At 45.6% G+C, this 27,941-nt stretch overlaps 1 protein-coding gene across 1 annotated transcript; it reads left to right on the top strand.

Annotated features, from left to right (window-relative positions):
* The first annotated feature begins 27 nt into the window (after positions 1-27).
* Positions 28-27,929, top strand: si:dkeyp-120h9.1 (Y+L amino acid transporter 2-like). The gene is made up of 12 exons (XM_056297839.1): positions 28-67; positions 171-324; positions 638-813; positions 1,966-2,108; positions 16,080-16,205; positions 17,736-17,880; positions 19,587-19,710; positions 21,272-21,375; positions 21,986-22,082; positions 22,227-22,376; positions 24,894-25,077; positions 27,773-27,929. The coding sequence occupies exons 2-12, from the start codon at positions 196-198 to the stop codon at positions 27,865-27,867; spliced, it is 1,473 nt and encodes a 490-aa protein (XP_056153814.1). The 5' UTR covers positions 28-67; positions 171-195; the 3' UTR covers positions 27,868-27,929.
* Positions 27,930-27,941: the final 12 nt, after the last annotated feature.

The raw sequence follows: 27,941 nt of genomic DNA, 5'->3' as shown, positions 1-27,941 counted from the left end.
CCCCAATTTAATTTCGTCCGAGCTTTCATCTCTCCAGCCCACGACCAGATTCCACCCCCGTCTTTCGGTGCTGTCTTACCTCTCTTAACTTCTTATATTGATTCGGTCAATTTTTTTTTCCTTATATCAACTCAGTCACATTTTTTTCTCCTTCTGTCACCGGTTCCCAGATAAGGCCAAAGGTTACCCAGCAGTATGGTTGCTGAGGCGGACACGGCATCCCAGACCAGCGGCATGCGCCTAAAGCAGGAGATCTCCCTCCTCCACGGCGTCTGCCTCATCGTGGGCAACATGATCGGGTCTGGCATCTTTGTCTCGCCCAAGGTAGGCACCCCGCCGGCCATGCTCCACCAGAGAAGAAATTTTGAATATTTTTTTTTCAGTTTTAAGTCGCAGAGTGTATTTTCAACTGGTAAAAAAAATTTGCAAACATGTACAGACATTACAGTATGTTTTTGTTTTGAATACTGCGATCGGTAAATGCTCCTTTTCTATAAATCATTCCCTAAAGGTTACAAAATGTTGATTCTGATGCTACCTGTCCTTTTGTCGTGCCATGGTACTTAATGTATATTTTTTTCTTTGGTTCTTTCTTTCTTTCTCTCTCACTCTCTCTCTATCCCCCCCTCCCCCACAGGGGGTCCTAGCTCACACAGGCTCGTTCGGCCTGTCATTAATAGTGTGGGCCATCGGAGGAGTGTTTTCCGTGTTCGGCGCCTTATGCTACGCTGAGCTGGGCACCACCATCCGCAAGTCTGGAGCCTCCTATGCCTACATCTTGGAGTCCTTTGGAGGATTCCTAGCTTTTATTCGGTTGGTGACTCTTTGCTTCCGTCTGTTCGTTAACACGACATATATCTTTCTGCTGAAAGTCTGTATTCCTTAACAGAGGTCAAATTTGATAGAAACTAATGTTGATTCATAATGATTCAGGTCTGTTTGACTATTGGAATGTTTTCTTATTTGAATGGATGCGTTCTTGGATGATTTCTTATTGAAATGATTTTTGTAGTTATTGTTAAACAGAAGTGATCTCAAAGGGCATAGCCTTTGTATGTAGCCTCCGTCTCTATTTCTTTGTTTTCAGTGTTTTGTTTTTTTATTTTTGACTTTGTTTTTAGTGGTTTTTTTGTTTTTTTGAGTGGCGCGTTAAATCCGATACACATTGTGAATAGCACACCACAAAACATAGACAAAGTAAACCATAATAAGCAAATGGCTATATAAATAGACTGAGGTTCATTGCCTGTGTGTGGATAGAATGAAAAGAGAAAATGATGACATGATAATAGAAATGTGATTGGAGAAGGCTTCTAATTCATTCAGTGTAATCAAATAGCATCTTATTTGCTAGCAGTCAGCAAATCCCTGTTGGATTCTTCTACAACACAGGCATATCATCTGGCCCTGGTTTTCCTTAATTCTGATCTGCTGTCCACACAGTTCTCATATTTGGCATATTATGCTGTCAACGATGATAAGCAATATATCTATAAACACTTGCATCGTAGGTAAAAAAAATGCATACCGTGCTATTAATCAGTTAAGCCACTATAGCGCTTTCTATGAAATGAAACAAACACAAACCTCCATCCTTACATTCCAAAAAATTCCCATTCAACAGCTGTTGGACCTTTGAGATTAAACCAGAACGGGAGTGATCTGCACATGAACACAAAGAAAGACCATAACAGATAATTTCTCACCATTTTAGCAGAATCTTCATATTGCCGTTCATGGCGAGGGAGTCTGAATGAGTCATCATGTATTGCCGTTTGTGGCGAGGGAGTCTGAATGAGTCACCATGTATTGCAGTGATGAAACAACCACATGCAGCAGATGAGCAAATACTGTCAAGGGGATGTACTGCAGAGGTGCACAGTGGTGATTTTTGAAATGCAGCTCAAATGGCTTCTATATTGCTGTGTACATCAAATCTGATAATGTCGACTGATTGCATTGTAGGTTATGGACGTCACTGATGATTGTTGAGCCAGCCTGCCAGGCGGTGATAGCCTTGACCTTCTCCAGCTACCTGGTCCAACCCTTCTACCCCACCTGCTCAGCCCCCTATTATGCCGTCCGCCTCATCGCCGCTGCCATTCTATGTAAGCAACAGCAATGAAACATTTATAAACATCTGAGCAGTTGCGGACCATGGGGTCTTGCACTGGGCCTTCAGTGGTCAGATTGATGACCCTGCCACACACATGATGCACACACACAAAGCGCACTCATCGCCAACAACTCATTGCCTCGAGCTCCACTAAAATCGAAACAATAAGCAAACTACATCATTAATTCCACATAAAGTTCATTACAAAATCGCCTTCCGACAACTGTTAACTTATGTGCTCAAACCACGGGCTCAACAAGCTGAAACTATGCAGATGTAGTCATTTGCATTGTTGCATCACCAAGACAAATGCATTAGTAAAACTGCCAACTGACCTTCCAATGGCCTAGACTAGACGCTCACTAATGTTGCTCAATAATCAGCCAACAATAAAGGAAACTACTACTACTCCTACTTTTGGCTGCGACCGTTGGATAATCTGCTGTGGCAACCCCTGTTTCCATCTCTTCCTGTCCTCTACATCTTCTTCTGTCACACCAGCCATCTGCATGTCCTCCCTTACCACATTCATGAATCTCATCTTTGGCCTTCTTCTTTCCTCTCACTCGGCAGCTCCGTATTCATCATCCTTCTCCCAATATATACAGCATCTCTCCTCCGCACATGTCCAAACCATCTCAATCTCAACTCTCTTTCTTTGTCTCCAAACCATCCAACCTGAGCTGTCCCTCTAATATAATCTTTCTTAATCCTGTCTTTTTCGTCACGCCCAATGAAAATCTTAGCATCTTCAATTCTGCCACCTCCAACTCTGCCGCCTGTCTTTTCGTCAGTGCCACCGTCTCTAAACCATATAACATAGTTGGTTTCACTACCGCTTTGTAAAACTTCCCTTTAATGCTTGCTGGTACCCTTCTGTTGCAAATCACAATTGGCACTTTCTCCACCCACTCCACCCTGCCTGCACTCTCTTCTTCACCTCTCTTTCATACTCCCCATTATTTGGACAGTTGACCCCAAGTATTTAAACTCATCCACCTTCGTCGCCTCTACTCCTTGCATCCTCACCATTCTGCTGTCCTCCCTCTCATTCACGCATATGCATTCTGTCTTGCTCCTACTGACTTTCATTCCTCTTCTCTCCAGTGCAGACCTCCACCTCTCCAGGCTCTCGCTAATCACAATGTCATCCGCGAACATCATAGTACACAGAGACTCCTGTCTGATCTTGTCCGTCAACCTGTCCATCACCATTGCAAACAAGAAGGGGCTCAGAGCCGATCCTTGATGTAATCCCACCTCCACCTTGAACCTATCTGTCATTTCAACCGCGCACCTCACTACTGTCACACTTCCCTCATACATATCCCCTGCACCACTCCTACATACTTCTCTACAACTCCCAACTCCCTCATACAATACCACACTTCCTCTCTCGGCACCCTGTCATATGCTTTCTCTAAAGCCGCAAAGACACAATGTAACGCCTTCTGATCTTCTCTATACTTCTCCATCAACATGCTCAAAGCAGACATCGCATCTGTAGTGCTCTTTTGTGGCATGAAACCATACTGCTGCTCGCTAATCATCACCTCTCCTCTTAACCTAGCTTCCACTTCTCTTTCCCATATGTTCATGCAGTGGCTAATCAACGTTATATCTCCGTAGTTACTGCAGCTCCTGCACATCACCTTTATTATTGAAAATCGGTACCAGTGTGCTTCTTCTCCACTTCTCAGGCATCCTCTCACTTTCCAAGATTGTATTAAACAACTAGTTAAAAACTCCACTGCCATCTCTCCTAAACACCTCCATGCCTCTACAGATATATCATCTGGGCCAACCACCTTTCCAGTCTTCATCCTCTTCATTGCTACCCTCATTTCCTCCTTGCTAATCCACTGCACGTCCTGATTCACTATCCCCACATCATCCATCCTTCTTTCTCTCTTTTTCTTCATTCATCAGCCCCTCAAAGTACTCCTGCCACCTTCTCAGCACATTTCCATCTCTATCCTTCATTGCCCTAACCTGCTGCACATCCTTCGCAGCTCGGTTCCTCTGTCTAGCCAATCGGTACAAGTCCTTTTCTCCAAAAATAAAGTAAAGATTTTTTGAAAGATTGAAATTAGGCCATATGGGGATTTCCGGTGTCATGCTGGCATGAAGAATTCTCCATCTGGCTCCTCTGTATTCCCTCTCAGTAATTTTACTTGCAGACGTACGGATAGACTAAGTCATTTGAGTTTAGTGTTTTGGCCTTCTGCATTAACAGAATGAGTGCAGAACCGTCTACCAGAGCCAATGCAAACAAACTCACAGTGCACCAGTGCTAGCCAAGGCTAGCAGCAGCACAAACAGAAGATGCTAACGATGGTGCCGGGCATGATTACCTGAGAAGTCTCCTGGATGACATTTGCTCTGATGTCACAACAATGAAGGAAGAAATTCTGAATGAACTACATAACTCAGTTACTGCTCTGAATGCTGCAGTCTCTTCTAACAGTCAGAAAATTCAGACGGCTTATCCACAGTTGACGGAAGAGTTGGTCAGCTTGAATCTGACTGCTCTACCCTAAAGGCTCAAAATGAGAGGCTGCTATCTCTGCTGGATGATCTGGAAAACTGGTCTCGCCGGCAGAATATCCAAGTTATCGGAATCCCTGAGGAGGCTGAAGGAAACCATCCCACCGCATTTATGGAAGCTTCCTTAGTCGAGATCTTTGGAGCAAAGAGCTTTCCTCACAAACCACATCAGAGTGGCAAAAAGGTGCTACTCTGAATAGTTGAAAAACAGGTTTTCTGCCAATGACCCATCATCAGTCTGGAGCGGTTTGAAAGACATTACCAACTACAGGAGACCATCCCCCCACACTGCAGCGAACCATCAACTGGCTGACGACCTAAATGGGTTTTACTGCAGGTTTTAAAAGCAATCTTTCACATCCCTCACCCTCTGCAGGCACAATACACAACCAACTGTACCTTTGGCAGGTTGGTGCAGTATGGTACGAGGCCCTCAGATGGGGCAATGCTTGACTGTTGGACTGCTGTTGTGGTGCAGTATGGTAGGAGACCCTCAGAGGGCTTAGTACTCAACTGTTGGATTGCTGTGTAGGTTGCTGTTTGGCTGGTGTTGGACTAGTGTCAGTCGGGCCCAGTTGGGAGTACACTCATTCCTAACTGCCTTTGCCTTAGGTGTGAACCAATAGCGAAGCCTGTTAGAGGGCGGAGCACATAAGACATAGAAATAGTAGTAACCCTAGATCTAATTCCAGTTCTATGAGTATGTGCGTAGCCTTCTAACCACGAGCCCAGCTGGCTCCAACCTTTGTTGCTCAGTTTCAAAGCGAGACGAGCAGCGGAGATGCAGGGGCTTTATAGGGGGTGGTGCTTTGTGGCTCCTACCACCTGATTGGGTGATGAGTACGGGGATGCTTCAGGTGCCAAGGCAGAATCTCAATGGGGTAAACCAATAGCAAAGCCCGTTAGAGGGCTACAGACATACTCATAGAACTGGACTCACATCTAGTCTAACTACTATTTTCTATGCGATGTCTGCAACCAAGGGCACAGCAGGCCCTGTATGAAGAAGCACAGGCAGGCACATCAAGTTCTAGCTCCAGATAGTGGGTTTATGTTTATGATAGTAACTGAAATCGAAACAAAACTTGCTAAAAAAATCAAGTAAATCATTCTAATAATTTATTATAAATTGTTTTAGCAATGACATTATAATTACTAATTTGTAATATTTTATTAACCAAAAATTTCACCAATCAAAAATGGTATCATCTGCAGAGAAGGCTCAGACAGTCTGATGTGGCTATTTTACATGGCGTGGTTAAAACATGGAGTGAGCAACTGCTCGTCTATTTGAATATATTTTTCTTTTTTCTATTTATCTATTATTTGGAGGAAGAGGGAAAGAGGAAGGCCAAAGAGGAGGTTTATGGCTGTGGTGAGGGAGGACATGCAGGTGGCTGGTGTGACAGTGGAAGATGCAGAGGACAGGAAGAGATGGAAACAGATGATCCGCTGTGGCAGGAGCAGCCAAAAGTAGTAGTAGTAGATCTATTATTTACCTATCTATTATGATTAGCCAATGCATGTGATTGGCTGACCCACCAGGAATCTTTTTTTTTTTTCTTTTGGACAAAACACTTGTGAAAAATGTACACTTGTTAACTTCGGTCATCTTTTTATAGTTATATGCTTGGGTGACACAAGTTCACAGGACTCTTATCTATCAAAAAGACATGCATGTTAGGGTTAATACTCTGTCTGTGCCCCTGACCAAGGCAATGGAAAGAAGAACTGGAGTTGGTCCCCGGGCGCTGCAGCTGCCCGCTGCTCCAATAGGATGGTTTAAATGCAGACAACAGATTTCATTGTAACCTGTGCAATGATGAAATAAATTGGCTTTCTTTCTTTCTCCTTTGTATCTTTTGTCTCTTGGGGGCATTGTAACTAGGATACAGAATCCAAGGCAAAAATTGTGTTGAACTTTGCTCGAATTATGTGACTTCTTGTTAAAGTTAAGGGCAATATGTGGAGAAAATTATGCAAGGTAAGATGAATTGAATTTTCTTAATCAGTTTTACTGACTGCAAGGTGGCATTTGCTGTCACAAAGTGCAAGTGACCCTGGGCTGTACGGTGTTCATTGCATGAGCTCATTTTGAGAGGGCAATTTGCTGTGCTACTGTAGAAGATGAAACTAATTAGCAAGTGGACATGACTTTGTCAGTGTCTTAATTCAAAAAAGACTAGTTTACTCAGTACTTTGGGGTAGAAAGAATATTTTTCGAGTATTAGGAAGACTGAATCCTTTATCAAAAGGTGTTTAAGGAGGTATTGGTGAGGCGTGTCAGAACATGCTTTTGGATTTTATTGAAACTGAATGCAACAGACCCATACTCTTATTCAACACTTCGATCGGTCGAGTGCCACAGAAAGAAACAGCAGTGAGCAAGCAAAATGAAGCTGTAAAGTGGATCCTTACTCAAATATAAGTGTTTACATAGCCTTTCTGCAGAACCAGATTTTGTGCGGTTTTCTCGTGTTGTATTTTGTTGTGTATTGGACGAGTGGCGCTTCACAGTGCGGTGTTCAGGGCCTCGTGTGAGCAGGTTGCCATTTCCACCAAATGGCAGCTGGTTTCAGAAAGTAACTTCACTTTTATTAAGACAGGGGAAGTGAGTTGAATCAGATGGTGTAATGTTTGGTTCAGGATGCAAACCTTTGTATTCTCGGCACTCCGTTGTGCATAGTTTGAATACTGCTACACCACTTTTTTGTTTCGGTCAAATGCTTTTTATTGATGATTTTTCGCTCTAGTGGACAGGAAGTATAACAACTACATGCTGATAGTGGCATTGTCAATGCATAAGCAGGGGTGCACATAATTTTTTTGGTCTGGTTCTCATAGGAGCACCTGAGGTTCTTGCTTGGTGCTCACCTTTTTTTAAATGCATTTTTCATGACCCACCCACCTCACAAAATGAACAAAATATGAGGGATACGTGGATAACATTACATGTACTTTAATTTCAATTGAAAATGAACAAAAGCAGTAGGTTACAACAAAATGTCTGTTCTTTAAAGTGCCATACATGTGACTTTCAAATGAAATGACTGCTCTTCAAGCACTGAAAACTAAATATACAAATGACTGCTTTTTCAAACACTGAAAACCAAATCAAACTCACAACAGATACTGCTATTTAAAGCACTGAAAGTTCTGTTATCCTACAGGACATCATCGTCATCTTCATCACTCCCCTCCAGACTGTCTTCCTCTATTTCAAAAACACCAGATGTACTAGGCCTGCTCCTTTCTCGCTGCTTCAGTCTACGATTAGCTGTTTGCATCCACAAGTCTACTGCTGGCTTTGGGTCAAAGGTTTCTGTTGTGAACTTAGATAAGTGGATGTGCATTAGAGATGAGAGGCGATAGGCTGACAGGCAGGATCTGTACTTGTTTTTTATTATATTCAGGTGTGAAAATCCCCTCTCACATGCAGCACTGCTCAAGGGCAGTGTAAGAGACAGCAGAAGGACTTTCTGAATGTTGGAGTAACTGCCTGGGTTGCTGGTGTTCACTACATTGACTAGATCATGCACAGAGGAGGCTGCCAAACGTTTTCCAGCTTGCTTTAAACGCATCCACTCTCTTAAAGTTGAATCTTTGTCAACATGCATGCTGGCGTCATATTTTTCAAGGATGTTACTAAGTGTTGTGTTGCCAAAACCGTGGAGGTCTTTCATTTCATTAGGCCAAGTTGTAGGATCAAAAATCAAAAAGTGATCGCATGACTTGAGGGATTCATATCTGCTTTCAAATTCATGAATTAAAGCTCTCGACACATCAATCTTATCCCTGTCAGCTTCAGCATGTGCCACAGTCTCCTCCCTGTACTTGCCCTCACTGCCCATCAGTAGCGTCAACTGTCCAATAGCAACCATGAGCTCATCTTTGCATTCACCAATAGTCAGATTGTCTTTCTGGAACCTGAGGGAGGTGAACTGTAAAATGTTCCCAACATCAAGCATGTTGGCTAGGAAACAACGAAAACGCTCTGTGCTGAGATGTTTTAGGCTACCGTCATCACTTGTTGCCACTTGGATCTGAATGGCTGGTAACATTCTCCATATTTTAAACAGTGTCTCTTGTCTCCATGCAGACCATCTGATGTTGTGGAACTTACCTAGTTTGACAAAATCAATGTCTTTCTCCTCACATATCTTTTGTAGTTGTGCAATTCGTTTTGCACCCCCTTTCTTTAAGTAAAAGCTTAGCAAAGTGATGATAGATTTATTAAATGACTCACAGTATGGGACCGCACGATCAGCTGATTTAGCACAGTTCTCCAGCGTGCAGGTGGTGCACAGGATATGCACAAGGGAATCCCCGATATCCACCATCTGACGTAATTTGGGATGAACCCCGTTGTAAACTCCAACGTTGACAGCTGCTCCATCACTGCATACCGACACCAACTTTGTCTTCCACTCTGCTAAACCACAATCATTGAACAGTTGCACAAGTCCATCCACTATGTCCTGTGCTGTTCGGTTGGCCCCCAGATTAATTAATCCAAGGAAGTCTGAGCTGTATTCTCCGTTGCGGGACACAGAAACAATGTACACAATTTCCTGCTCCGTTTTTGTTATATCTTCGGATCCATCGAAAAGCACACCCCAAAATTCAGCTGCTTTCAGTTTTTCACTTAACTCTGAATTTATTGTCTGAGCGATGCTCTCCGTGATGCGGGATCCCCCTTCTCGCGAATGATAAGCAGTCCCGACGTTAACTCCTAACCTCTTGAGAAGCGGAATGTCCTCCTCGTATGAACGCATAGGACGTGCATATTTCGCTTTGTGAAAGGCCAACAAGAACATGTTTGTCAGTGCCTGATGTTGTTCTTCCGTCAGTCTGTCTTGCCACGTGTCGAGCAGGCCGCTGGGTCTCTCGTCCTGGCTGCGCCTGTTAGCAATAGCTTCCGCTACTTTCTGGTGTTCTCTGCTGTTTGCATGCTTATCAAAAGCTGGATGGCTGAAGTTTTTCGTCCCCATATAAAAGTGGCAGTTTCTGTCCGCTAATGTGGGATTTTCCCGACATAGTTTACACCACATCTCAGTGCGGGCGTCATCTGTTTGAAGCCAGCCGATGTCCTGCAGCCATTTCTCTGAAAACTTACGCTTTGACTTTGGTTCTAGTTCAGTATGGCGTTTCTTTGGTGGAGGTGTAGGAAGACCAAAGAAATTACTCAATGTCGCTTGCTTCTTTGACATTTTGGAGAAATTAGTGGCTCATACTATAGCATTGGCTAAAAGCAGTGGCTCATACTCTGCACTGCAAAATGTTTGGTACGCAAATGTGCGGTAAAACACTTGAATCTGGTGCTCGTTGAATATTTTAAGTGCTCATGCGCACCTGCGCACCACTTATGTGCACCTCTGTGCATAAGCCTATGTATACAATGTATAGGTACATAGTAAATATTAATAATAGGCTAAATTTGAGGTTAAAAAATTCGAATATAGTTTCGGTTGAAAATAATAAGGAATGAAATTCGAATGGGATTATAATGGAAGATTGACAGCCTTAGTTTTATTGCTTTAGATTGAATGAAAGTCGATCAGCAGAGCAGCCATTCGCTTTCATTCATTTCATATCATGAAAACCGTGACACTTAAACACATTTGATGTCTTTTATAAGAGCTTTGAAATTATGACAGCCTGATCTCTGTCATTTCATATTAGACTTGGTCGCATTCGCGCAAGGGTCCGCCTAGGAGGCTGCACATCCACAGACCGCCAGACAAAACTTTTTTTTTTCGTTTGTTTTTTTAGGTTTTTTTCCCCCTCTTTTGCTCCCAATTGTATCTGGTCAATTACCCTATTTTCCAAGCCGTCCCAGTCACCGCTAAACCCCCTCTGTCAATCGGGGGAGGGCTGCAGACTACCACATGCCTCCTCCAATACATGTGGAGTCGCCAGCCACTTCTTTTTACCTGACAGTGAGGTGTTTCACCAGGGGGATGTAGCGCATGGGAGGATCACGCTATTCCCCCAGTTCCCCCTCCCCCCTGAACAGGTGCCCCGTCCGACCGAAGGAGGCACTAGTGCAGCGACCAGGACACATACCCACATCCGGCTTCCCACCTGCAGACACGGCCAATTGTGTCTGTTGGAATGCCCGACCAAGCCAGAGGTAACGTGGGGATTCGAACTGGAGAGCCCCATGTTGGTAGGCAACGGAATAGGCCACCACGCTACCCGGACACCTAAAACCTTTGTATTAGGTAGATTTTTTAGCTTGAGTGCTGCATATTAAAAACTTTTTTTCTTCACATATTTCCCGTTCGATCGACTTGGATGCTGTATGCTGCATTCACATGGACTCCGGTAAACGACAGTCGGCAAACCTGAAGTCATTGTTGTGGATGAGCGTAAGATGGTAAAATCAGATAACACCGGTAAATTATGCCGGCAACTTTTTGCCATCCTCCGCAACAGAATTGACAACCAGATGTTAATGTAGCATATCACAAAACAGAAAAGCTGGCAGATTAATTTTATAGGTTTATTTTAGGTTTACTTTATATAATTAAATAAAACAAACACAAAACACTTTTGTACAATTTGACACCCCCCCCCCCACACACACACACACACACTTTTTCTCCCCAATTGCACTTGGCCAATTACCCCACTCTTCTGAGCCATCCCGGCTGCTGCTCCACCCCCTTTGCCGATCCGGGGAGGGCTGCAGACTACCACATGCCTCCTCCGATACATGTGGATTCACCAGCTGCTTCTTTTCACCTGACAGTGAGGAGTTTCACCAGGGGGATGTAGCGCATGGGAGGATCAAGCTATTCCCCCCAGTTCTCCCTCCTCTCCGAACAGGTGCCCCAACTGACCAGAGGGGAGGTGCTAGTACAGCGACCAGGACGCATACCCACATCCGGCTTCCCACCCGCAGACACGGCCAATTGTGTCTTTAGGGACGCCCGACCAAGCCAGAGGTAACACGGGGATTCGAACCAGGATCCCCATGTTGCTAGGCAACGGAATAGACTGCTACGTTACCTGGATGCCCCATTTAATTTATTTTTTTCTGCAAACAATACAACACCGCTATACCAACCCATGTAGTTTGTTTTTTTTTTTTTTTTTTACTGTCCTGCCATTCCGTCATGCCGTTTGTGGTGTTTCCTGTTCTGTTTTGCCAGCTGCCGTTTACCGTCTCCCGGATTCCACGTGAATGCAGCTTTATAATGGCAGGAAAAGCGCTGGTTTTATCTTTGTGCGTGTACGGAGAAGGGGAGATGCATACACCTGGTGGAGCTCTAGTTTATTATAAGGAAGGAAAAGTATTTCGCATGCCAAAAAAAAGGACAGTAACACCTGTTCTACACATGTGTGAACAATGAGTCACTGTGAAAGTCTCAGGCTGTTCCCCTCTCTTCATTGCACCTGCCATCATCATGCATTTACTTCAGCCCTCCACTGGTTTTGAAGTGTGTTTGTGTTATTTTTACCTTTGGAGCTCATTTCCTGCATTGTGTCCACTGTTGCCAGTGGCTTATTGAATTCTTTACTGTGTTCCAAGTCACCTCTGGGAGCAAAGTACAGAGCGGTGTCCTTCCAGGTGAGACAGACAGCATGTCGAAGGCCTTAATTTGCTATTTAGGTGGGGTTCACAGTGCATTTCAGATGTATTGAATGTAATCTTTGCAAGGATGAAGTTTGAGTGGAAAATCTATTGTACGGCCATTGTCTTTAAGGTCACGTGGAGGTTTGACACCTGTCATTTCCAATACCTCGCTCTCTCAGGGGTCCATGTTTACTAAACATACACTGATGCTTATTCAAATAGTATAGCCTGTGCTGGCTGATGTCACAAATAGTTCTGCTGTTATATATCGGCGCTACTGCCACGTCGAATGAACTTGGCTTGGTGTTACCGCTGTATTGCGACGGGTGCATATTAGCTGCCGTCTGTCTCACGTGCTGCGCTGCAATTCTTCAGGCACTAGTAACCGCTTTGCGGAAGGACAAGCTTTCTCTAAACTGCTGTTTGAGTCTTGTTCAACCTTCTGCCTGTTAAGTTAATGTTTACACAGGCCGTTGAACTAATTTTTTTGCGGGGGGGGGGGGACAGATCAACTGCATGGGGCGGCCAGTAGGTTGACGAGCCATTAAAGTTCTTGGTGAATGTAGAGGGTTGTGTTCACTGCGTTATCCAAATGATGTGTGTAGTAATTGTAAGCAGGCATGGTGATAATGGTTACGGTTATTGCATCCTCTGTGGGTTGCAGCTGCCCCAGCACATTGTTGCAGGGCAGCTACAACAAAGAGCTTCAACCTAATTACAGCTGTTTTAGAGAATGCATATACACTCACCGGCCACTTTATTAGGCACACCTGTCCAACTGCTCGTTAACGCAAATTTCTAATCAGCCAATCACATGGCAGCAACTCAATGCATTTAGGCATGTAGACATGGTCAAGACGATCTGCTGCAGTTCAAACCGAGCATCAGAATGGGGAAGAAAGGTGATTTAAGTGACTTTGAACATGGCATGGTTGTTGGTGCCAGACGGGCTGGTCTGAGTATTTCAGAAACTGCTGATCTACTGGGATTTACACGCACAACCATCTCTGGGGTTTACAGAGAATGGTCCGAAAAAGAGGAAATATCCAGTGAGCGGCAGTTCTGTGGGCGAAAATGCCTTGTTGATGCCAGAGGTCAGAGGAGAATGGCCAGACTGGTTCGAGCTGATAGAAAGGCAACAGTAACTCAAATAACCACTCATTACAACCGAGGTATGCAAGAGCATCTCTGAACGCACAACACGTCGAACCTTGAGGCAGATGGGCTACAGCAGCAGAAGACCACACCGGGTGCCACTCCTGTCAGCTAAGAACAGGAAACGGAGGCTACAATTCGCACAGGCTCACCAAAATTGGACAATAGAAGATTGGAAAAACGTTGCCTGGTCTGATGAGTCTCGATTTCTGCTGCGACATTCGGATGGTAGGGTCAGAATTTGGCGTCAACAACATGAAAGCATGGATCCATCCTGCCTTGTATCAACGGTTCAGGCTGGTGGTGGTGGTGTAATGGTGTGGGGGATATTTTCTTGGCACACTTTGGGCCCTTTAGTACCAATTGAGCATCGTGTCAACGCCACAGCCTACCTGAGTATTGTTGCTGACCATGTCCATCCCTTTATGACCACAGTGTTCCCATTTTCTGATGGCTACTTCCAGCAGGATAACGCGCCATGTCATAAAGCTCGAATCATCTCAGACTGGTTTCTTGAACATGACAATGAGTTCACTATACTCAAATGGCCTCCACAGTCACCAGATCTCAATCCAATAGAGCACCTTTGGGATGTGGTGGACTGGGAGATTCGCATCATGGATGTGCAGCCGACAAATCTGCAGCAACTGCGTGATGCTATCATGTCAATATGGACCAAACTCTCTGAGGAATGTTTCCAGTACCTTGTTGAATCTATGCCACGAAGGATTAAGGCAGTTCTGAAGGCAAAAGGGGGTCCAACCCGGTACTAGCAAGGTGTACCTAATAAAGTGGCCAGTGAGTGTAGTTGTCAGTTGGCTGTATTGTTCTGGGCATTTACCTAATATACATTTCTGGAATATCCATGATGTATAGTTTGTGTGTGTGTGCGCATGCATAAGGTATATTTGTGTCACGGGTTGCGCTTAATGATGTCGACACTGAATTGAGCTTAAACGTGCCAGTTTAAATCTTTCCAACACAAAATCTGCTTAAGCCATTCGCCTACCACCTAATCACTATTCCTCTGACTCGGGCCAGGAGCGGCTCCGCTCCCGTTCTTCCAGCCCAATGTGTCCCGCGAATGTCAGGTCTCACTGCAGGGAGAAGTGTGTAAAGTGGGTTAATCGCTTATACAATGAAGCGGTGTCTGATTTGCAACTCCCCCAAGGCACAACAGTCTCTCAGTTCTTCAGCTGTCACACAAACCCACACCCCGCTGCCACAACTTGTTTTGTCCCCTGGGTGTTTGCTCTTAAACTACATTTGCAATCTGTTAAATCTGGTGTGATTTGTAAAAAGGCACATTTTATACTATGCGAGCCAACACACTAGATATTTAGGTAGAGTAATAGTGCAAACTAAGTTATGTGACTAACTGCAAATAAAATGAGGCCTTGTGTATATTTGTGTAGGTGAGATCCACAGCTCGCTGCAGTACAGCAGGGGAAAGGGAATTTGGATTTGAGTGAACTTCTTTGCTACAGTGAAAGTGTTGACAAGGTATCGTACTTGCTCGCTGCCAGAAAGTCTTAGTTTAAGCGCTGGGTACGCCGGCAGAGCTGACCCCGGTGCTCCGATCCAAGAGCGCTCCAATGTCAGGTCGCTGACCTTGGATCCGTTTGCTCTCTAGGAATGCTGACTCAGCATAGCAAACTGCACAGCTAACTTTTATGTTGAACTGATTTCACAGGTGCACATGCATAATTCAGCGCAACTTTATAGCGCCAAACGGCCCAGGGCTACGCACTACTCACTGTTGGTTCCACATCTGGATATTGTGAAGATCTCTTTAAGGATCTCGTTTCAAAGAAATGCACGCTGGTCTTTTTCTATTCGTGCCCAAGTTCTCCCTCATGAAACAACACACATTCTCTTTCTCTCACTGTTCTCGCTTACAAAAAAACACTAAATACAACCTTCTCATGGTCCCCTTGATTGAATCAATTTGGACCACAGGTTCGTTTTAATTTGTGTTTACCGTGTATATCGTTTCTTATTTTATGCTGTTGTGTTTCTGTGTTAATGTCTATATATTATTTTTCTGTTTTTCGTAATGCATATATGCAAACCAAGACTGAACAGCAGCGGCTGTAGCTGCTGGTCTGAATTGTGTTACTGCTTGCCGCTGTTAGTAACAGCGCTGTTTTATCAGTCTGTGTACTGGAAAATGTTTGGCAGGTCCATGGGCTTATCACTAATCGCTCACTGCCTTTCAAACAGCAGGGGCAGGGCTTCATTACACGTTAAGCTCGTCTGGCCAGAATAGCAAAAGAATCTGGAGAATCTGTGGTTTACTGAGTTTGTTGGTCCTCACAGCAATGTAAGGAACAAGTGTTCCACCTTGGGGATGCTCACTAATTGAAGAACGTAGGGACTGGAGGTGAAGTGGGGTTCTAGGTTCAGGAACAGAATTGAGCAAAGAGTCATTGGATTTGATAGGTGGGTGAATGTAACTGGTATTAAGAAAGGTATTACAACAATACTCTGATTTGGCCACAAGTTGATGCATTGCAGGCCATATTGCCAACCAATAGACTAGATCCTTAGGAGGGAAATTAGCATTGTTTACCTAAAAGTCAGTCTGTCTCTCTCTCTCTCTCTCTCTCTCTCTCTCTCTCTCTCTCTCTCTCTCTCTCTCTCTCTCTCTCTCTCTCTCTCTCTCTTTCTCTCTCTCAGGTTTGCTGACCTGTGTGAACTGTATGAAAGTGAAGTGGGGGGCCATCCTTCAGGTCATCTCCACAGTAGCAAAGGTCCTGGCTCTCATCGTTATCATCATTGCTGGCCTGGTCGTCCTGGGACGAGGTAGGACAACTAAACCCCACAACCCCCCTACTTCTTAAGCCATTTGGGGAAATGTATACATTCTCCCCCAAGCTGTTTATTTTGGTCAGGATGCAGCTTCACCACTTTTCAGAAAAAAAGATTTCAAATTTGGAGACTTCCTTGGCATTTACACAAATGGCAATTTTGCCAATATCTTACATCACGAAGCAGGAATTATTGTCATCTCATTCATGTACTTGCGTACACAAAAAAGACAAAATTTAATTTCTCCTAGCCCACAGCAGTGCAACACAAAAGACAAAAATACATATCCATAACCTCCCAAAAACGACACCAGCAAAAATGTACAAAAACAGAAAGAACAAAGCAAAAAAACACAGTCAACAACACAATCCATTCAGTAAATTTCCTACACCGTCCAAAAATTTCACTGTCCAGAAAATGAACACCAGCCAGGATGACTGTCAGAACTGCCCGTCTGCATGGGCTAGCAGTTAGCTTAGCCTGCCCCGCTTCCGTGACCTGTCGGACCGCCCTCGGTGCTTCCTCTTTGGGCGCAGCTCCGGTCAGGGCTCACCGGACGCAGCAGACCAGGCTCCCTCAGCCGATCCAACACCAGCTCTCCCAGCCAGACACCTTCAACAAACCTCCCCGCACTCCACACGACGACACCAAAAACACAGATCTGGAGGCGAGGCCGCCGCCAGATCACCCTCAGTGTTATCAGAACTGCGAGTCTGCATGGGCTAGCAGTTAGCTTAGCCTGCGTCGCTTCCGGGTCCTGTCAGACAGCCCTCGGTGGTTTACATAAACTGTAACTTAAGATCTTACAGTTTTGGGATTTCCAGAGTTTAACAAATTGCCAAATCAAGATTTCTAATTGGATAGCAGAGAATTACAATCTATAACTTGGTGAATATAGATTTAGACATTTAATAAGGGTCAATGTATTTAAGGGACAAGGTCATATAGGTATACACAATAACACCAGTTGATTTTCCTCTTACTCTGTATAGAGCATGCCTCGAATAAGTTCACCAAAAAATAATGAAATTAATGTCTCCCCACTTGAAATTATTCACACTTTCGCCTTTTGCACAGGTAAGAAAAATCAGGAGAAATCTGCACAGATCCAACAGAAGTGCCCACAATGACGTTGGTTAGGCAAATACCTTAACAGTTGATGGTTTAGTGAATAGCAAGAAATTAGATAAGCTTATAATATCCAACTTTTCTGTACTGTTTTCAAATACCAGCTATAGTCTGTCCACATCTGATCTCTGCTGGCAAGGCCCCGACTGTTTCCCAACACTGTTCAGCAGAAGAATGACACTTGGAAGATTAACCAATTGTTCTCCTTCATGAGAAGGAGAAGGTGTGTTGTCTTTGAGATGAACACATAAAGATTTCAGTTCATTTCATTGGTTTGCATTGATTTGTGTGTGTGTGTGTGTGTGTGTGTGTGTGTGTGTGTGTGTGTGTGTGTGTGTGTGTGTGTGTGTGTGTGTGTGTGTGTGTGTGTGTGTGTGTGTGTGTGTGTGTGTTTAGGCCACACACAAAACTTTGAGGACTCATTTGAAGGGTCCAAGTGGGACCCAGGTAACTTGGCCCTGGCCCTCTACTCAGCCCTCTACTCCTACTCCGGCTGGGACACGCTCAACTTCATCACAGAGGAAATCAAGAACCCTGAACGGTACAAATAAAAGCCCATCACTTCAGGAAGTTGTCCAAATGAATATCTACTCACTCATAATGAATGCGACACTTGACTAATTTTCAAAGGGTATTAATTTTTTTTTTAATGTTTTTATTTGAGGTGATGAAAAACTGGCATTTTGAATTTGTATTTTCTGTTAGATAGATAGATGGATGGATTGATTATTAGCCACATGGCCAAGGCCGGTTGAATTTGTTTTTGGTACAGCATGTTAAAATCTGCAGCACAATACATCCATGGACAACAGCAGACACTCCACATGTCACGAACAATACAGTCACACAATAGCAGAAACAAACATATTATGCACAACAATTAGGGGAATGACAGTATGCATGCTGGCGGTGTGTGAGGAGGGGACTATAGGGAGGAATTCGGAGTCCTGATAACTAGGGGAAAAAAACTGCGGTCTATTCCGTTGCCTACCAACACGGGGATCGCCTGTGCGAATCTCTGTCTTACCTCCGGCTTGGTCGGACGTGTCTACAGACACAATTGGCCGTGTCTGTGGGTGGGTGGGTGGGGGGGGGGGGCACGGATATGGGTGTGTGTCCTGGTCGCTGCACTAGCTTCTCCTCTGGTCGGTCGGGGCGCCTGTTCGGAGGGGAGGGGGAACTGGGGGGAATGGCATGATCCTCCCACGCGCTACGTCCCCCTGGTGAAAAGAAGCGGCTGGCAACTCCACAAGTATCAGAGGAAGCATGTGGTAGTCTTCAGCCCTCCCCGGATTGGCAGAGGGGGTGGAGCAGCGACCAGGACAGCTCAGAAGAGTAGGGTAAATGGCCGGATACAATTCGGTAGAAAAAGGGGGGGGACTTTGTGAAGTGTTTAGTCTTAGTGGACAGTGACCTGTAGGGCCTCCCTGAGGGAAGGAGCTGGAAGAGGTGATGAGCAGGATATGAGGGGTCGCAGGTGATCTTCTTTGCTCGCTTTACAGTCTGGTGAGTATGTAGAGATTCAACGGAGAGGAATGGGTTGACTGATTTTGGATGCCTTGTTGACAATCTGCTGCAGTTTTTTCCGTGTTTGACTGTCTGTTCCACTGTACCATGCTGCAGTAGAAGATGTTATGATGGACTCGATAATGGCTGAGTAAAACAGAACGATAAGTTGATGTTTGATCTGGTATTTTTTAAGCTTGCTAAGAAAGTAAAGCCGTCATTAAGCTATTGCAATGATGTCTTCAGTGTTAATTTTCCACTTCAGTGTATTGCTGATGTATGTTTCAAGGAATTTAAGCGAGTCGGTGGTGGTGATGGGGTCTCCATTCATGTTTTGGGATTCTGCATGCATTGGCATGCATCGGAGGTCAACGAGTTCTTGGGTTTTGGGCTGTATTAAGCAGAAGGTCGTTTGCACACCCAAGTGACGGCTTGGTCTACTTCAGTGCAGTACTGGGTTTCATCATATTGTGTATCTTGGCACAATTGTTAGATTGAGAGGGAGAAAACAGGTTTTATTAGAAACTATTCAGCCTAATACAAAACAAAAAACCCAGAAATTCTTTCAAAAGTCTTTTTGCAAGAAAGACGTACAAATTGTCTGATACACTTAAGAGTTCCAGTTTAATGATGTGAGTCATGAAAGGGCAGGGAAATAAACCCTGTTTATTCCAAGTTGTCTGTTCATCCATTTCTCCTCATTGGTTCTGTGAAATCCTCAGTCAGCCTTTCTCGTTGCAGGAATCTGCCTTTGTCCATTGCCATTTCCATGCCCATCGTCACAGTGATCTATATCCTGACAAACATTGCCTACTACGTCGTCATGAGCGCTGACACAATCATCCAAAGTGAGGCGGTGGCTGTGGTGAGTGTGTGGCTCTAGGATTTCAACATTTCTCTTTTGCAAAACGAAACACATTTGCATTCTCCAAATTGCTTGCTCACTCATTTGCTCTTCCTTGCTAGCTCTTGCTCTCTCTTGCTTGTGCTCTCACTCTCTCTCTCTCTCACTCACTTTCGTCTCCCTCGCTCACTGCAGACTCTCTCTCTTGGACTCACTCTCTTGCAGACTTTTTCTCTGTCACACACAAACATTTGCACACTTTGAAAGTCATTTATTGGCCGAAACACACACACACACACACACACACACATTGTGCACCCGTTGACCTTATTAGTGGGCCGCATGACCCATCCAAATTGACAGCACCTGCTCTGCATCACAAAGCAGTGCGCTTTTAATCTTGCCCTCCTGCGTGGGGCTGTCACCTTCTCTTGTCTGACTTCCCCGGGTTTCAGTGTGGTCCCTCGTGTCCCTCTGTTACGGTAGGAGCCGCCATGGTGACAGGAAGTACTACTAGCTAAAGAGGTTAGCGCCCTGAACAGGAACCATGGAGAATGATATGATTAGAATCTGCAGCAGGGGGAGTGCATGCAGGCTTGTTGACAACTGTATTTCATAGGGTTATTAGATGAGGATTGAATCAGGAGATTTGCTGATGCTCCCAAAAGCCAAGCTGTCTCCCACTTGGAATCAGGATGAGGGGCAAAGCAATTATTCATGTCATTCTTTCTATGACTAGAAGGATGAGGCGAATTTCATTCTGTGTTAGCTCCACTGCAAAATATTAGATAAGACAATACATTGGAGACAATGACTTTTTTTCAGGGTGGTGTAGCGTGATCTCAACCCTGTTTTCTGTACCCACACACACAAACACAGTTCTTGATTGTGGCCCAGTGGGCCACTTCAGGTTACTGGTCCTGGCTCTTTTTGCAGTAGTGATGAACTTGTCTTTTTGCATTAACCCTGAGGGCAAGTTCCTGTCTCTTTTCTGCCTATAAGCATTTCTGTCATGCAGCTAGAACCATTGACGCTGTCAGAGCAGACATGAGCAGCGTGACTCAGCAGTGTAAACGACTGGTGAGATGGTGCCAACTTTAAGAGTAAGCAACGTTTTACCCTTAAAGATGGGAGGTACACTGAGAAGACGAAATCACGGTTACACAGTCAGAGTTATAATACGGGAAAACGATTAGTGCTGGGCAGGGGTTGTAGCCAGGAATGGTACATTTGTTTGTCCAAATTGCATCATCCGCTGCTTGGAGAATGTAGCGGAAACAACAGCCACAGCAGCTTTAATTATGTAGCGCCTTCCAGGGGACACGAGGATGCTTTTTAAAAGTGTCCAAAGAAGCAGTGCTGCAGGTCTGTGCCGGGAGAGAGTTCCAGACGGTGGGGGCTGCCACACTGTGGGGGATGGAAAGCAGTGAAACCCAGTTCTTTACATGGTTTAGCTGGGGAAAAAGGTTGAGGACCACACCTCATCAGAAAATAAATAGCAGACGGTGCTTATTTGAGGCCCTGTGTTTGAATGTGAGGTCAGTCTGCTAACATCAGACCTGAACTTGAATGTTCCTTTCAGACGTTTGCGGATGAGGTGCTGGGCTGGGCTCGTTGGCTGATCCCCCTGTCTGTGGCCATCTCCTGCTACGGAGGCCTCAACTCCTCCATCATCGCCGCCTCGAGGTCAGAAAATGCACACATACAGAAAAAACAATTAGACACACAGAACGCTTGTTAGAAAACCCCGTAGATTCTAACAGTTTCTTGTCAAGAGTTATGAAAGGAGCGGGGTGTCCGGGTAGCGTAGCGGTCTATTCTGTTGCCTACCAACATGGGGAACGCAGGTTCAAATCCCTATGTTACCTCCGGCTTGGTGGGGCGCCCCTACAGACAGAATTGGCCGTGTCTGCGGGTGGGAAGCCGGATGTGGGTATGTGTCCTTGTCGCGCTGCACTAGTGCCTTCTCTGGTTGGTGCCTGTTTGGGGGGGGGGGGGGACTGGGGGGAAGAACATGATCTTCCCATGCACTACATCCCCCTGGCGAAACTCCTCACTGTCAGGTGAAAAGAAGCGGCTGGCAACTCCACATGTATCGGAGGCATGTGGTAGTCTGCAGCCCTCCCCGGATTGGCAGAGAGGGTGGAGCAGTGACCTGGATGGCTCGGAAGAGTGGGGTGGTTGGCCAAGTACAATTGGGGAGAAAAATCCCCCCCCCAAAAAAAACCCCCCAATAATATTGTTTTTCCACCTTCTTGTTTTTCCACCTTCTTGCCATTTTTATATCCTCTGCCAGGTTGTTCTTTGTTGGCTCCAGACAGGGCCACCTTCCCAACATGCTGTGTATGATCCACATCAAGCGCTACACACCCATCCCTGCCCTGCTCTTCAATGTTAGTACCACATGTCTTCACTTGGTTGTTGAATTGCAACCTTTTTTAATGCAAGTCGTCCATGGTTGGTTTTGGTCTCACTATGTCTGTGTCTGTCTGTCTTTGCGTGCGTGCGTGCTCTCCCCCACTCTGCTGTCTCCCCAGGGTGGGATGTCTCTTGTCTACCTGTGCGTCCAGGATGTTTTCCAGCTGATCAACTACTTCAGTTTCAACTACTGGTTGTTTATCGGCCTATCCATTGCCAGCCAGATCTACCTGCGCATCAAGGCCCCTGACCTGCACCGGCCTGTTAAGGTAGAGTGTGAGCTTAGCATTGACATTACCTCACGATGCAACCCTCCTATTTAGCAACTTAAAAGTCATCAGATTTTACAGGGAGCTCCGGTTCGAATCCCCGTGTTACCTCCGACTTGGTCGGGTGTCCCTACAGATACAATTGGCCGTGTCTGCGGGTGGGAAGCCAGATGTGGGTATGTGTCCTGGTCACTGCATTAGCGCCTCCTCTGGTCAGTTGGGGCACCTGTTCAGGGGGGGAGGGGGAACTGGAGGGAATAGTGTGCTCCTCCCACATGCTACGTCCCCCTGGCGAAGCTCCTCACTGTTAGATGAAAAGAAGTGGCTGGCGACTCACATGTATCAGAGGAGACGTGGTAGTCTGCAGCCCTCTCCGGATCTGAAGAGGGGGTGGAGCAGAGACCGGGACGGCTTGGAAAAGTGAGGTAATTAGCCAAGTACTATTCAGAGAAAAGGGGGGGGGTAGGAAAAAAAAGCGAGCAAATTCTAAGCTTTTTCTTACTTTATTAATATATGGCCATAATAATCCATTAAGACATTCAGTATGGGGTTGCCTCCTTTATTAACTCGGTTCACAAAGATGATAACTGGTATGGAGAAAAGTATCAATTTAATTTTGTTCATCTTTTAAGTCGAGGCAGGAAAGTAATTTATGTCTGGCTTCATGACTGATTTTTATCCCCGCCAAGTGAATAGCCTGGAGGCGATTATGCATTTGGTTGCGTGCGCGTGTCTGTCTGCGGCTAATCTCACAAACTACTGGACCTATCAGCCTTAATTTTTTTTTGATGAAGAACCTCTTGTGGTTGCGGTGTTTCAAAACCTTCAAAAAGAAAAAGCTTTTTCTCGCTATCGCCACTCCCTCTCTTGATTCACTCTCTAGCTCGCTTGACAAACGCTGCTCTCCGTCACTGCCCGATCTAAGTCAACCATGCGTGACTCGCATCTACAGTTGACTTGGATCGGGCAGCGACATGATCAAAAGTTATTAAAAAGAATATTGATAATCCAAAAAATGCGAAAGTTATAAAGGAACAAGTTCCTCTAGGTTGCAGTCAAAACAGAAGTGTTGCATATTCTTGTCGCTACCTGATCTGAGTTAAACATAGTTATGAATCGTGCATGCGCGATCGTAAACAGTTCGGCAAGCTTTATTATATTATGAAAATAAAGACAGGGTTAGGGTTAGACCAAAATCGTCACATAGCAAACCTTGTATTTTTGGAAAGAGCGAGTTCATATTAGACTTGGTCGCATTTGCATGAGGGTCCATCTAGGAGGCTGCACGTTCACAGACTGAAAGGCAAAAAGTTTTTATCCGGTAATTTTTTAGTAGAGCGACCAGGACACATACCCACATCCGGCTTCCCACCTGCAGACATGGCCAATTGTATCTGTAAGGATGCCCAACCAAGCCGGAGGTAACACTGGGACTTGGGGACTCGAACTGGCGATCCCTGTGTTGGCTGGCAACGAAATCGACCGCTATGCCACCCGGATGCCAGTGAGCCTTATTATTGACGTTAGCATTTAATTTGAATTAAAGATTTTGAATAATAACCTTGAGCGTGGCTCAGCATCTGACAGAGCTTTGAAATAATCGAACCTTTAGTCTTTCTGCAAGCAACAGTTAAAGTTACGTGAATAAATTAATCATGTACAACTGGACTTGGTATATATCCGTGAAGACGTTTCGCCTCTTATCCAAGAGGCTTCCTCAGTTCGTGCCTTTCTGACTAGACCAAGCTAGTCTGACTGGCTGGTGATGAGACTCAGAATTTATCCTCTAGGAGTCGCTGTCAGAGCTATAGATGTCCATGGCTCTTTGTGTCCCGATGTTTACCAACACCCGTCGCTAACAGAGCCATAGATATGAGTGGCTCTTTTGTGTACCGATGTCCAGCCGCACCCATCTCCATCGGAGCTATTGATTTGCATTTGTTTAGCAGCGACGGTCGTTGGGGGTGTTAGTTTCTTATGGAGCGCAGAGAAAAGTATTGGTGAGCAGGCATATGGAGAATGGAGATGTGGGGTGTCAGAGTCATGGGAAAGAGACGGCAAACTGGTTTGTAATGAAGGATTTAAAATTCACTCACCACTTGTGCTGGTTAACGGGACTCGGGGGGGCAGACACGCCACTCCACCGGAAACATCTCTAAATGCACAGCAGGGTGCAGAGTCTGAAGATTATTTTCGGTTCTGATAGATAAAATTGCCTTAATACCAGTATGAGAAAAGCCAACCGTCAATCATCCCTTCAATCGTCGATATAGGATCTGATCGGCACAAGCCTAACGGGCAGGTTATTTTCATTAATTGTGGATATCATTGCACTCTGTTCACCACTAGAACAATATTATTGAAAAATATTATGTTGATATGCTACATGATTTACTATGTGTACCTTGTACAGTAATATCTATTTTGATATTTGTTTTGTTACTGTTGCATATTTATGAGTGTGCTTGCTGCTGCACATTTCAATGTAATGTTCATCTTCTGCCCCCCCCCCCCCAGCTGTCATTGTTCTTCCCGGTGGTGTACTGCATGTGCAGCGTGTTCTTAGTGGTGGTACCCCTCTTCAGCGACACCATCAACTCCTTGGTGGGCATCGCCGTGGCCTTGTCTGGGGCGCCTGTCTACTACATATGTGTCTACCTGCCCCCCACTTCCAGGCCTGCCCGCCTGAGCAAGATGCTTGGTAAGGAGTCTCCATCGGGGGTATTCTCTGGATGTCAGGGGTTTATGCTAGCATGCTGGAATGAACTTTGGCTCCTGGAAGGGGGAACATTGTTGATAATGATGGTAATGATGATGATGATTTTAAGATCACCTGTTTCATATAAGGTTCAGTGTTTCTTTCTACTGAGTATGACCAACAGTAATGTAACTAACCACTTTACATGCCACCAATCAGCCCCCGCCTCTTTTCCCCCCAATTGTATCCGGCCAATTACTCCACTCTTCCAAGCCTTCCCAGTCGCTGCTCCACCCCCTCTGCCAATCCAGGGAGGGCTGCAGACTACCATATGCCTCCTCCGATACATGTGGAGTCGCCAGCCGCTTCTTTTCACCTGACAGTGAGGAGTTTCTCCAGGGGGATGTAGCACATGGGAGGATCACGCTATTCCCACCAGTTTCCCTTCCCCCCCTGAACAGGTGCCCTGACCGACCAGAGGAGGCACTAGTGCAGCAACCAGGACACATACCCACATCCAGCTTCCCACCCACAGACACTGCCAATTGTGTCTGTAGGGACTCCCGACCAAGCCGGCGGTAACACAGGGATTCGAACCGGCGAGCCCCGTGTTGGTAGGCAACGGTATTGACTGCTACGCTACGCGGATGCCCCCAACAATCAGCCTGAAACAGTCCCAGAAACCATGTAGCTCTGTGGTCAGAGACATCACCCTGGCCTGTCCCTGAGGCACTGCTGTGGTCAGTCAGATAATAAACATCATGTTGGCTGAACCCCGAGTGCAACAACCTGGCTTTAAACCTGGCCCAGGACCCTGGAACCTCCTCCTACCACCAATCTTCACTGTACTTTAAAGTGATGCTTTTATAATGCAAAAAGAAAAAAGACACTAACCTGAAAGGATCATTGTGCAGTGTACAGGACCTAGTGGTGTTAGAAGTTCCACAGCAGACACTCCACAGCAGTCACTGTCGCATGTCCTGTTGAACTGCACGTGAACAAGATGCGAAACTAGGCCCAAGACCAAAAGTAATTTTCTTGAGCGCAAACTGACATTTCCAGTCCGGGTAACGTAGTGGTCTCTTCTGTTGCCTACCAACACGGGGATCTGTGGTTCGAATCCCCGTGTTACCTCCGGCTTGGTCGAGCGTCTCTACAGACACAATTGGCCATGTCTGTGGGTGGGAAGCCGGATGTGGGTATGTGTCCTGGTCACTGCACTAATAACAAATAAATAACACTAGCACCTCCTCTGGTTGATCAGGGCGCTTTTTCGGGGGGGGGGACTGGTGGTAATAGCATGATCCTCCCACCAGTACATCCCCCTGGCGAAACTCCTCACCGTCAGGTGAAAAAAAGTGGCTGACGACCCCACATGTATCGGAGGAGGCATGTGGTAGTTTGCAGCCCTCCCCGGCTCGGCAGAGGGTTTGGAGCAGCAACCTGGACAGCTCGGAAGAATGAGTTAATTGGCTGGATACAATTGGGGACAAAAAAAAAGGCGGGGGGGGGGGGATCCACAAAAACAGAAAAGAAACAAAAACGGACATTTCCAGAATATTTCTTGGTGCTGAAGAGGGCTGAAGATATTTCAGGACAAGTCCTTCTAAGTTCAGATACAATATGCAAATACAGATCCTTAAGACAAAGGCATGAAAACGTTGGAAAACGTCATTAGACCCAATGCACTTAATGCTTAAAGTTTCAAGTTGTCAGGGATAAAATCAGGGGCTATAATTTTCTCTCCACACCAGAAACGGTAGAACGTGTACAGAGATACTCAGGCAGATATGGAATGTGTCCCAAGTGGCCTAGCGTTGAATCCAGCCAGGAAACTTTTATCCTGTGGCTTCCCCTCTCATGAACACTTGACATTTTATTGATGGCCAAGAGGATTGGCACATAAAATGAATTTTTCTTTGTGGGATGATCAAACAACCTTTTTAAAACCTCTAAGAAGCTGACAGTATCTCGTGGAGATTGTCTAAATAATATAGAATATCAAAACATTTAAGTGTACATAATATCGTTTACCCAAGTATTTGAATAAAGTGAGTAAGGAATTGGGAAATGATGGGTATCTTAGGGCGTCCGGGTAGCGTAGTGGTCTGTTCCATTGCCTACCAACACGGGGATCACTGGCTCGAATCCCCGTGTTCCCTCCGGCTTGGTCGGGCGTCCCTACAGACACAATTGGCCGTGTCTGCGGGTGGGAAGCCGGATACGGGTACGTGTCCTGGTCGCTGCACTAATAATAAATAAATAACACTAGCACCTCCTCTGGTCGGTCAGGGCGCTTGTTCGGGGGGGGGGGGACTGGTGGTAATAGCGTGACCCTCCCACCAGTACATCCCCCTGGCGAAACTCCTCATCGTCAGGTGAAAAGAAGTGGCTGACGACCCCACATGTATCGGAGGAGGCATGTGGTAGTCTACTGCCCTCCCCGGATCGGCAGAGGGGGCAGAGCAGTGACCGGGACGGCTCAGAAAATAGGGTAATTGGCCGGATACAGTTGGGGAGAAAAAAAAAGATGGGTATCTCTGTAGACGAACACAAAACAAAAACGACATGCTCAATATTCATTCACAGTATTTGCTCCTGTTTCCAAGAGGTTGACAGCCCTAGCTAGTTCTTAAGTTTGTGTTTTGTGTGTGTGTGTGTCTCCCCCCCCCCCCACCACCTTTGGTTTTGTCTGCAGCCAAGCTCTCCCTGTACACCCAGAAGGTGTGCCTGTGCTGTGAGGCCTCCCCAGACATCGACCTGGATAACATAGATCCTGAAAAGATAGAATGATGAAGGAAGAGAGGACTCTGGGTCGATGTACTGGAAGAAACGACGGATGTTTGAGAGGAAGAATGGAGAAACGG

This window comes from Lampris incognitus, chromosome 18, assembly GCF_029633865.1.
Source record: "Lampris incognitus isolate fLamInc1 chromosome 18, fLamInc1.hap2, whole genome shotgun sequence".
Taxonomy (NCBI): domain Eukaryota; kingdom Metazoa; phylum Chordata; class Actinopteri; order Lampriformes; family Lampridae; genus Lampris; species Lampris incognitus.
Note: the sequence above shows the minus strand (reverse complement) of the source record. Positions and strands in the feature narration are given on the sequence as shown.

Excerpts from the sequence above, each read along its gene's own strand:
- si:dkeyp-120h9.1 (XM_056297839.1), top strand. The coding sequence starts at position 196 with ATGGTTGCTGAGGCGGACACGGCATCCCAGACCAGCGGCATGCGCCTA. Across the intron at positions 17,881-19,586 it reads GAAATCAAGAACCCTGAACG|GAATCTGCCTTTGTCCATTG; the intron begins GTACAAATAAAA and ends TTCTCGTTGCAG. Across the intron at positions 22,377-24,893 it reads ACCTGCACCGGCCTGTTAAG|CTGTCATTGTTCTTCCCGGT; the intron begins GTAGAGTGTGAG and ends CCCCCCCCCCAG.